This window comes from Rutilus rutilus (assembly GCF_951802725.1).
Source record: "Rutilus rutilus genome assembly, chromosome: 19".
In the NCBI taxonomy this organism is placed as follows: Eukaryota; Metazoa; Chordata; class Actinopteri; order Cypriniformes; family Leuciscidae; genus Rutilus; species Rutilus rutilus.
This window is the reverse complement of record NC_140232.1, coordinates 15,587,568-15,599,943: the sequence shown is the minus strand read 5'-3', so window position 1 is coordinate 15,599,943 and position 12,376 is coordinate 15,587,568. Positions and strand designations below refer to the sequence as shown.

Sequence of the window (12,376 nt, the reverse complement as noted above, 5' to 3'; positions counted from 1 at the left end):
GGAAAGATTAGCTTTAAGGAAGCAATTCAAACATTCATTTTCTGCAAATATAGATTGATAACCTATAGTGTAAACCTATATAATTTTTTTTTAGTTCAGATTTAATATTCAATTTCCAGGTGATAAAACTATATTACCCATAATTCTAAAAAGACCTCCATCAATCAGACTTCTTGTTGTCTGCATCCAAAATCGCATACTTCCCTAATATAGTAGGCGGAAAACTGTATGTGACAAAAGAAGTACGTCTGAATTCACAGTACTCATAAAAGAGGAAGCAAAATGTACCCGGATGACCTACTACTTCCGCCCGGGATTCTGAAGTGCATATGATGGACACTTTACAATCCCAGAGGATTTATGAATGGCAGTGAAGCGACGTAGCTGTGGTTGAGTCACGTTATAATGACAACATGGCAGATGTAGTACGTCCGGATTACACTCATACTAAACACAGTCATACTATATAATATACTTTTTAGTGATTGTAAAGTTATTACTTATTCAAAATAAGTACCTACTCAAGAGAGTATGCGATTTCGGACACAGCCACTGTTACCATGGAAACGTCCACCCACTTCCATGAAGCTCCATAAATGACTGAGGTCACTGGCACACTGCAGCTAAATTCAGTTGTCAATTCATCCTTTAGTGCTTAATCCTGTTCTGTACACACAAAGTTCAGAAATGTACAGGAGTGACAGCAGCATTTAGAAAAATCCGTATTTACAACAGCATTAACAAAGTTCTATGCAGTGTGTTACAGAACCAAAGTAATCAACTAGTTGTTAAAGGGGTGGTATAATGCCCTTTTCACAAGATGTAAAATAAATCTCTGATGTCCCCAGAGTGTGTATGTGAAGTATAAGCTCAAAATACCCCACAGATATTTTTATATAGCATGTTAAAATTGTCAATTTTTGAGGGTGAGCAAAAACGCACCATTTTGTGTCTGTTCCTTTAAATGCAAATGAGCTGCTGCTCCCAGCACAGGGGGCGGAGCTTCAACAGCTTGCACTCACACAGACATGCACTGAAAATTTCAAAAACTTTTAGCCTTTTATGTTTAAACCGGATTCAGAAAATGATGGAGAGACTCAAGAAGAAGTGACAACATGTAGAATGCAACAGGACATTTCTGAATGGTTAGTTGATGAATTTATGTAGCTTAACATAACATCTTGATAATGCATAAATCGTGTTCTGGGGGCGGGGTTTATGTAAATTTTAGGGTTGGTGATGTCACTAACCCGGGAGGAATGTCCTGTAGTCCCTACCAGCCGTTTGTTGTAGTCCTTAAAAAGCGATTTCTTTAAAAGCAAATCTCCCTTTGTTTTGATCTTTGAGTATTGAAGCAGCCTTCCAGTCATAAACAAAGCACAACGCTTCTGTGAATGGTGGTTTTGGTGGTCAATGGAGTCTTTGGTCGCTGTAATACTAGTTTGGTCAAAAATAGTAAATGCGCGAGATTCCAGAACGTTGCTTTACAGTATACAGTATATCAGTGCCACAGTGTCAATCATCATTGTCTTTTCATTTAAGGAGTGAGTCAAGTTCCATACACACAAAACACAAATTTAGGCGAGTCACTCCCATATTTAAATGCAGTTTTCACTCCTGAAACAAACCTGAAAAAAGTGAATAGTGTGTGTGTGTGTGTGTGTGTGTGTGTGTGTGTGTGTGTGTTAAAAGCGATTCATATACACTGTAGAACATGAAAAAAATAATGGAGACCTTCAGAAGACATTACTGTAAGATGTGGCATCAAATGTAATCATGCATGGTGAACCATGTCCTTGAGAGGAAAGACAAGCCCTTATGTAACCACTTGTCAGTTTGTTTATATTTGTACAGCAAAAAAACAAAACAAAGATGGGCAGAGGAGGGTAAATAATACAGTGGTGAGGGAGATAAAGAGATAGCTCTACTCTGCCAGGCATTATCAGTCAATGTAGCTCGTAAGAAGAGGTTGGCTTTTATGTTCTGTCTTAACACACCACAGCCCCTTGACTCAAGACAAGCCTAAAGGCTTCAGTCTTCAAAGAGATGCTATGACTTTTACCTATAAACTACTGAGGAGGAGAGAGAGAGAAAAAGTGAGGAAGGAATGTTGCTAGATGAATCAATTATTCAGTACAAGTCAAGGGACCTGTGATATACAGTAAGTGCTTCTTCAGATAATGCATGAGATATTCACCACCACCCCCCACATAAACACGCGCAACCATACTACAACACACTATTCCTCATACTGCACTATAAGAGCTAACCTTTTTTAAAGTTGGCATGAAACAGAAGTTGCAATATACTTTTCTTCTCAATTGTGAAGTATATCAGAGTGAAACAGCTTCTCAAACAATAAAAAATGGAGAGCGGGACTTGATTTTGTCCACCGGGAATTGATTGGATTGTTGGATCATTGTGGTTTTGCTATTGCTGTGACCGCACTGTAAACCCTAACGCTCAAAATAATTAATTGGTTTGAGTTGAGCAAACTTAGATTAAACAAAATAGTTCAAACAAAGGAACTTTTATGAGTATTTAGAACTTTCTTTTGATTTTGAGTTCACGAAACTGACACATTATAAGTAATAATCAGAATTTTCTGTTATGTTGGGTTTTTGGGGGGCTTCCATCATGGTGACAAGTGGAGCATGAGCTTAAATGCTAAATGTTCTATATTGTCTTACTCATTCAGCAATTGCAATGCAAAATCAAAAGCTGTGCCAAATTAAAGCATTGTGTTACCAATTAGAGCATGTTAGCATTTACGGAATTAGCTAGTTATTGCGTAAGACGGCACGCCCACAGACCGTTGGCTGAACGTCTGATGCATAAGGCACACAAAATAGGAAACATTTCAGGAGTTTCGAAGTCGTCATCTGATTGGTTGAATTGTACAGTATTTCCGGGAGATGTGTGTCGCGTTCTTGAACGATCATGCCAAACCCCCTCATGGAAGAAGAAACTAAATGCTGTATTTTCAAAAGTATGTGAATTATGTGAAGTTCTCATCATATACTTTTTAAAATATGTCCAAGAGTTTTACACACTCTGTTAGGGACACAGGCGTTATATTTTCACGCCCCTAAACATGATGCTGAACAAAACAAACTGTGATTTGTTGATTTACATGTCACTCAAACGTCTTTCTTGGGCGGTCCTCGGCCAATGAAAGCAGTGTTGGAGTCCAGACCTTCTGTCGTCAGCGAGACTAAGCTAGTTATAGCTAGTTATGTTTCCACTACTAAAGATATTTAAGTTGAGATTACATGATAATTCTAAGTTATGTATGAGCTTACTCAAATACTTTAAAGCAGCATTTCACCCGTGGGAACATTGATCTTTATTGAAAGTGGGTCATATATGTAGTCGAAATGTAAAATAAATTTCGAATTTGGTGCCTTCTTGACCGAAGAAAGACAGAAAGTAACTTTAGGGCGCATTTGTATGAAAGACAACAACTCTCACAATGCACCACATTGCACAGCTCCGCAAGCCACTCCCACTAATCCAGAACAGCATATGAGGTATCCGCCTATAAGAGAAATCACTCTTCCGTCTACAAGGCTAGCTACCACCAGAGCTTGAAATTCATTTCACACAAAATGTCTAGTTAGTTGGCGAACTCATTAGTGAATAACTCCTCTTCTTTCGAAATGGTGAATTATTGCATGGTACCGGGATGTTCAGTCAGAACATATGCGGTGCGAAACTAGGATGGTTCACAACACAAACGTCCGTGTCCTCATCTGATTCAGAGATTTCGTCCAGGAAAAATTGCCATCGTTGAAATTCTTTGCAGCAGACGGACTCTATCTCTGTGTCCGTAGGCGCACAGTGAGAGCACAGGCACCACCAGTCCGCCCCAGCTCGAGCCAGTCCGGGCTCCTCGTCCGCGACAGGCAGGTCTTCTGCCTCCTGTTCCTTCATCAGCCTCCGCTGCTCTTCGCTATATTGCGAAGTAAGAGTAGCCACGAACATCTGATTCGAGCATCAGACTTTCGAAATCATATTGAGTACCCTCTGCTATTGTCGTAACTTCACATCTGGCTCCATATCGCCTGTGAGCTTAGCTTCCAAACAAGATGGAGGATATTGCTTTTAATTTCTGCAAGTGAAGTCCCACCCACTGATCTGTCATAGGTCTGTAGCGTGAGCGGGTCCCACCCCTGGGAAAGATGAGGAACGAGTGTTTGTAGTCTCAACCCCTCTACAAAGATATGGGACTTCCTGCTTAGAATGACGCAAAATTACGATTTTTGCGTCATTGTAAGCAGGAACTGCAACACTGAAATCCTTATTTCTCCCATCTCAGGGGAAAATGAGGGAATAATGCACGACCATTCAAAAATATGACTGGGTTTCTAACGATACAAGGCTTGATGCCAGTGGGTGAAGTGTCCCTTTAAGTTAAGAGCAATTAACATGTATAGTAAAACATAAAAATCTGCTAGTTCTGCTTAAACTTTGTATTTCTTAACTTAAAAAATTTGAGGTAACTGATTACCTGAATTTTTGAGTTTTGCCAACTTATTTGGAGCTTATTTACAGTGGGGTGAGCACGCTATCAGAGAATAGAAAAGATGTCGCTGCAAGAGGGTGGGGAAATTATTTTGATTAAAGATTAAGAGGGCACATAAATGTTTAAAAATAATGATGTGCATGGATAAAGAATTTATAATCAATCCTGTAATAGTCCATTAAAAATTAAAGAATGGTCAATTTTGATTTCATGGTGACTTTAAAGGATACATGGTGATCAAGTGATAAAATGACATACGGACTAATTTGTTAGGTTATTAGTAAACCAATAATTTTTGACTGGCCAATGGCTGTAACTACGCAACATCACACAAGCAAGCTGCGCTAACATTCAGACCAACAGCACAACTGCCAGTGAGATATAACTGTCAATAATTTATAAAAACAATAAGTTAATATTGTTAATAAGGTAATAATATAATTGAGTAGCTTATATTTTAGACATAATATTGCGTTATCTTTGTTTCATCAACGGATTAGCTCCAAACTTTAACAGCGCGGTTTCAAGAAACCAGTGACATTTCGTTCCGAATGATTCTGTGTTTTTGAACGAATCGCTTGGGTGAATTATTCAATGACCCACTTTTAAAACACTTTAATTCCTGAATGATTTAGCTTTTTTTATTTTATTCATTGCTTGAATGAATCCCTTTACTGACTCACTCATTACTGTCTCCACATATTGGCGTAACAATGTAACCTGCAGAAAGATTCATTGAAAAAGTCCCAAATGCTGTTAAACTAATGCTGACTTCACATGCTATCGGAAAGCTGGCATGGGTATCAGCCAATTTTTTTCCCTTAAATTAGCTAAAAACAGGCCTTGCTGATAAATCAGTCTATCACTACTAGCTCTGACTGGCATCTGGTCCTGACTTGTTGCAGCTTTCAGTGAGAGGCCTTTGAGCTGCAGAATGAGTCCCAAAGACACGGAGGAGTTTATTTTTAGCTGACACCACCCTGTGCACATTCTCCCCTGAGACGGAGAGACGAAAGAAAGGCCCCGCAATCAGCTCACACACCTGCTGCTCCTCCATCCCTCCGTCAGTCTCCGTACTGTAAATGATACACTACGCTCATCTTCTTCCCGCAGAGACAAACACTCACATACAAAAATATAGCTGAAAGTAACGCATAATCTTCCCCTATCTATTTCTCTCTCCTTTATTCCTCCTGATACTGCTCCAACTCCATCTGCCTTTCCCGCTCAATATCTTTTGCTGTCAATCTCTCCCTTCCCATAGCTTCCTGTCCTCCCACGCCTGATGTCAGATACCATATCTCTCTATCTTCCCCTCTTCATCCCTCTCCAGTAGTTTCCCTTTGTATTGCCTTTCCTAAAAACCTTCTCCTTTCCTTTGTTACAAAAAAAAAAAAACCTCCCTGTCTCCTTTCCCTTGTTACGAAATGAGAGCAACACAGTGTTTCTTGAAATATCAAAAGCAGAATGTGTGTTGACTTGTTACATCCCGTCTCTTATATAATCCCTATGATCTACCACAAGCACGCTGCCCTGTCAATCATCCCGGCTCAGGACTGCCCAACCAGTAACATATATATCAAAATAAAGCAAAAAACTCCTTTCTGAGATTAAAAATGAAATCGCGAGATCTTCAAGAGAAATGCACTAGAATCAGTTTCCCAGAATTCCCTAAACCAATTAGGGATAAAAAAAGACAGTTGCTGAGCATTTTCATCATGGCTTTTGCAACCTGTAAAATCCCCTTACGAAACATTCGCTCCGTTATACAGCGCAAGTCTATTTCACCCTGCCTCTGTCCTTCAGGATTAGACCAAATTAATCGACATGGAAAGCCTCTAAGTCCTGGTGGTGGACTTTACTGATCTTAACCGATCACTGATAGATTGGACTGAGAGATGTCTGGCATTGTTTCACAAGCCTAAATGAGAGACTGATTGAAAAGTTGGACAGAAACCAGAGAAAACAGGCTCTGCTGATCACAAGGTGAAGATTCAGAGGCACACAGATGGGGACAAAGGCTAGAAAACAGGATTGATTTCAAAGCTTCCTCTCCTCTTTCAGGAAATTCAAACATTCGGATGCCTCTGCGTGCCCCTGCCTCTGGAGAAATGCCTCGTCCATGATTCCACACAATGGGACTAATGACCTTTTCGGAGAGGATCCATCTTGACGTTCCTCCGCTCTTGTTATAATGGACTGGTGTGTCTACAGCAACCCTTGATAGTCAGCAGGAGGGGCGTTGTGTTGCCTCTGTGCGTTAAGGTGCCGGAGATACTATTTGTGGCTGTGTGTCTCTGTGAGGGAAAGGAGAGAGCGCATGCTTCTCAGTGCTTTATGGAGCTGGTTCAACTGTGAGTGGGTGTATGGCGGCTCCATATGCATGTCTGGGTAGGCTGGCAGGTCTGCTAGGGGAGCACATCTATTTAATACAGTGTGTGTGTGTGAGTGTGTGACTGACTGTGTGTTGCTGCAGGGAACAGTGGGGGGCAGTGAAAGCAATTGTTCTGGGCAGTGTACCTTGTTTGTATGCACAAATGGCTCTGAGCGATTTCATCCATTCGTGCATGCATGTAATCCTCCAGCATGTTTCAGCTTCTCATTTATGTCTTTTAGAGAACGACAATATAGTGCAAAACAAATTCAATGCGCATGTGTGACCTGCGCGTACAAAAATCGGGTGGCGCATGTACAGTAGCAATGGGTTATCGTATGATATTGGACTGTTTTTCATTAATCGTGTCGGTTTTATATTTACCTTTGCCATCATAACACTCACTTAAAATTACCCTTTAGTAACACTTATTGTTGGTTTTACCCCTATTTGTTTTAATTTTGTAATTTTATTACTCAGATTATTATTATCTAAAAACCGATACTTACCTAAACATTAGTTTATAGAATCGAGAATTCAGACAGACCGTGGTTAAACACCTCTAATTGGCCTTTGCGTTAAAGGAAATCATTAGATATGTTTGGGATTGTCTACATTACTCAATGCTGCAAATAGAAACATTTGACGCTCTCCAGAGCGCAAACACAGATACAGTACGCACTGGATCACTTGCCAAAACTGTTTTGCCAATATGCTAATATATTGCAGAGAAAACTGATCCTAAACCAGCAGTTATGGTTAGCTTTTCTCTTTAAAATTAGAAGCAGCAGAAGGCAGGGGATGGCTAAAGCCCAAAGGATACTTTGAACAGTATGAGCGTACTGTACGTGCGTCACCCGAATTTTGTACGCGCAGGTCACACATGCGCATTGAATTTGTTTTCCACTAATCAACAGTTCCTCAAGGTGGCAACACTGCCCCGGGCCGTTGTTTCACAGTGGCAAACTAAAGACACGGAAGAATACAGAAAACAAAGACATATTTATCGGTCATCATAACTTCTGGAGAAAAATAGCACAAAAACTAGACAAAGATGAGACTTTCTAGAGCGCATGTGTCGACCTCCTGCCTTCAAATATATCAAATGGAGTATACTTTGAGTTTACTTTGGGCTTAAGCCTTTCCCAGCCTTACACACGCTCCGACTATGCTTGCACATGTAAATCGGTTTTATTTTATTTGAGTTGTTCTTATTGCTTTTGTGCAATAGATGAATAACAATTTATTTGTTTTTATATATTTTAGTTTTAATTATTTCTATTTTGCATTGGAATATTTCTAAGTCGGGTCCCATGGAAGTGGTATGTGTGTGTGTGTGTGTGTGTGTGTGTGTGTGTGTGAAATTGATAATGTGTGTGAACAGATAGATAGATAGATGGATAGATCGATAGATAGATAGATGCCATCAACTAACATTCACTTATTTTGCTTATTGGCTTAAAGTATTAATATACAAGGCAGAATTTTAATATTAGTGCATCCTGAACGTCAGTCATATTTGATCACAAATAAGTCAGAGCACACATTTTTACATGAAGAATGCAAAATGTGCACATCAATTTGAACTCTATGCATGTTTGATGCAAAGCAAATGGTGCATCTCTGAGGAATGCATTTTATTGAATAACAGTACAAAAAAAACCTGTTTTAATAATGCTTTTGGCTTGCTGTCTCTGGCTAGCTGTACGCGCAGGTCTGTTGATAATGGGTCTACAGGGACAGGTTAAAATCAATGGAGAACGAGCACCATTTCTCCTCTGCTGCTAACAGCCGGCAGGTTGGTGCTCCCACATTAAAAGACTACAGACTATGGAGATTTTTATGTAACTTGAAAATATGAGACATTTGATTTGTTTGATCCAAGTACAGTAGCAATTTTTCATCATTAGTGACACATGGCTCATAAAGCTTCACTCACTGTCAGACCATCTGGATAGCAAAGGAGTAATGTAGTTGTAATATTAACTTGAGCATATACCGCATATATTTGCCATATGCATGCTCTGGCTGTGCAATAAGCACATTGTCATCATTACTGTCAATTAACGGTGTGTTGCATCTTTACTGAGTTACTCTACAGTATTTCACATTGAATAAAACATAATTAATTCATGAGGCCCTCCGGACTACACTGCACAAGGTGATAATACTTTTAGTATTCCGTCTACATTCTTCCAATTTATGTTTCTTGTTTAATTCAGGACGGTGTGTATCGCTGTTCCAGGTTCTAGGCTTACACTGACTTAAAATTCAGAACCACAGCCTGATTAAAACTCAGAGAAGCGATGCCAAACAGTGCACTGCAGCCAGCCAACTCAGTTACGGGTGAAGCAGGCCAAAGGAAAGTTCTCTTTCAGTTTAATCAAAGGACTACAATATTGCTCTCCTACTTCGTGACTCTCAAATAGCAGACTGCGATCTTTTTTGCTGCTGCTACCTCATGACCACATGCTCTTGCTTGTAAACAGAAGGAAAAGCACTGACCTCGCACTGAACACTTTCAATCACGCTCATCAGAAGATAAATGAGCCCTGCCGGTGTCGGTAGCACCAGCTCTGGTTCACTGCAGCACTGTGTTATTCTGTTCCCCCTTTCCAGGCATTTCCTTTCCTTCTCACTTTAGCGGTAGTGTGGATTACACACCACTCCAAATTATTTATTATTCAGCTTTCACTCACCTGGACCCACTGTGCTGTTGTGTGTGTGAGGGGACATTGAATTACCCTTAATGAAAGAACCTAATCTATACCAATTGATTTGGTGCGAATAGCTGAGGAATGGTGTTTGGTTTCCATATAACTGAGGGCACCACGGCCCTGACATCCACTTTTAAATTTAATGGACACAAACTAAAGCGGTTATGATTATCGATATTGCTATGAGCACATAGCCGGGATGGAGAAACGACAAAAACAAAATCTAAATATTCACTCATGAAAGACACTGAGTTACATAATTAACCAATAGCTGGATATGGTTTAACTCTTAAAGAAACAGTTCACATAAAATGAAATATTCATAATTGGTGTCGTGAACCAATATATTTTGACATCGCTGATGTCAAACCTATTTTTATTTTTTTCACAAACTCCCAAGCACTCACTTCTGGTCACTCTGGTTTTGTTTTTTGTATTCCTTTCCCTTTTTGGGTGTTATTTGATTCTGTAAAACTCCAGCATGGATATTCTTCAAAGCATCTAATTTGGTGTTTCAAAGAAGTCATGAGGATGAGTAGATGGTGACAGAATTTTAATTTTTGAATTTCTATCTCAAATCCAGTCAGTGAAGAATTGACGAAATCAGACAAGACAACACATGATAAAGGAGTAATGCTATTATTTAGAAAATGGCCATACTTAATGACTCACACTTGGTTTAATATGAACATTTTGTCATTTATGCACCCTTCAGAAACAATACAGATGTTTCAAAACATCAGGAAAGCATAACACTTATTATCATCATGCAGAGAACAATGAGCAAATCTAGTTTTTACATTCAGATCAAACACGGTTAGATCAAAGCTCTGTGAAAGTGCACCGGACTGCCCCCCAGAGTACAACCACTCATTTGTCAAAGTGAGGACGGGATTCAATCCATGTCATTATTTCAAAGCTGACATAAACTAATACATGAACCATTTAAATGCCAAACATTTCATGCAGTGAGAGAGAAGGATTCTCACAGCTTGAAGCCATCATACACCACAAGATTCAAAACTCACCATCTGACTCATAAACATGAGTCAACAGCATGAAGCCACCCGTTCATCATATTAGATATTGCCCCCAAGCTAAATCTGCAATCACCCCAGTAGTTGAAAGATGAACAAATTTGATTTTAGTCTCGTAAAACGTTCAAAGCATTAGGTGTGCTCAGATTCCCCAAACCAAGAGAAGATGAAAACAAGAAAAAGGGGAAAATAAATAAACTGTGAATAAGCCTCTTATCTCCAGAGGCTCGCGCGCAATGCTCTCTAAATTTACGCGACCTCACTCGACCCAGTCGTGCGGTTGTTTCTGCACAACTTTTCATCCCTTCTTACTCCCCGTGTTTTTCCACTTCACTAAAAGAGCATGTCATTTCATTTGAAGAGGTTTTTCACCCATGAGTAGGCTATTACATAAGTCTAAATTGCACTCGGCGGGTTTGAAGCGCGCGCGAGAAACATCAATTCTGTAAAGGTCTCTAAGTGCGGTGGAGAGTCCGTCATTGTCACTGCCCGACCTGGTAATGATATATTTATTATATGTAATAATACGCATCATATATGGCACATTAAGTCACAACAACGAGGACCAGATGATTGACACCGCGACCTCTCGCGCTCTAAGGACGCACGATCTACAGTTCGAGTGAAATTATGTAACTATCGTCAACTCAGTCTCTTACACGGCGATGGTCGTGTAGAAGCCACAATTATGCATGCAAGCATATTTGGAATATCATTTTTCACATTTATTATATTTATTTCATTGTATCGTATTAAACGTTGTTTTGTTATTCTTACTTGTGGCTCCTTGATGCCACAGCGTTTATTTTTCAATTTTTTAAAGGCATCCGTTAAGAATAAAAGTGATATGATCAATTCCTCACCTGCATTGTGTTCTTGTGATGAATCCTCCTCAAGCGCTGAGGAGAAATGTCTGTCTTGCACTCACTACAGGAGCAGCAGCTTCAGCGTGCAGATCTGTCAAGTGGAATGTGAGGGAATGCCCAAGCCAGCCTCTCTCCTCTCCTCTTCTCTCCTCTCCTGTGTGTGTGTGTGTGTGTGTGTGTGTGTCAAAGAGAGTGGGCGCCCAGACATATTGGATCAAATGTGTGTCTGTGGCTTTATCCATTTTAAGTCATTTATTATCTTGGCAGATTAAAAACCTCACATAAACCTCCGCTGGCAGATTAGGATAATAGAGAAGCTGCTATGTCGAGACCGTAAAGTGGCAATAAAACGACCTCTAAAGTTAAAAGAGCTGATTTTCTCACTTTCTGCATTATGGGAAAAACTCCATTAGTTTTCCTGTAGATTAATCAGCATGGTATTAGCAACGCCAATGTCATGGTTTCAAATCTCAGAAGGAACTGAAACTAAATTTTATCTTATGCAGTTGCTTGGTTAAAGCCATGCACCATGAAATCAAAATTGACAACTCTTGTTTTTTATGGAACATTGCAGTATTTAAAACGAGTTATCCATGCACATCGTTTTTATTTTTATTTTATTCATGTGCCTTCGTAATCTTGATTCTTAAATTAAAAAAACTTGCTCTCCCTCTTGCAGGACATCTCTGTTTTTCTCTGATGACGTGTTTACTAGCGTGAGGGCGGGGGAACCTGTCCATCACATAAGATCACATAAGGTCCAATCAATTCCCGATGTTCAAAATCAAGTCCCGCCCTATCCTTTTTCTAGTTAGAGTTTAACAGGGATAGGCTATATGTCACAATAGGGAAGAAAA

The 12,376-nt window shown here is 39.7% G+C and overlaps 1 protein-coding gene across 1 annotated transcript in view; it reads right to left on the bottom strand.

Annotated features, from left to right (window-relative positions):
• Window positions 1-11,677, bottom strand: part of kcnip3a (Kv channel interacting protein 3a, calsenilin) — a 63,040-nt gene extending 51,363 nt beyond the window's left edge. Inside the window, exon 1 of the mRNA XM_084390030.1 lies at window positions 11,517-11,677. Coding sequence (XP_084246156.1) covers window positions 11,517-11,522 — 6 coding nt within the window. The 5' untranslated portion in view covers window positions 11,523-11,677. The remainder of the gene's footprint in view (window positions 1-11,516) is intronic.
• Between the last annotated feature and the right edge of the window lie 699 nt (window positions 11,678-12,376).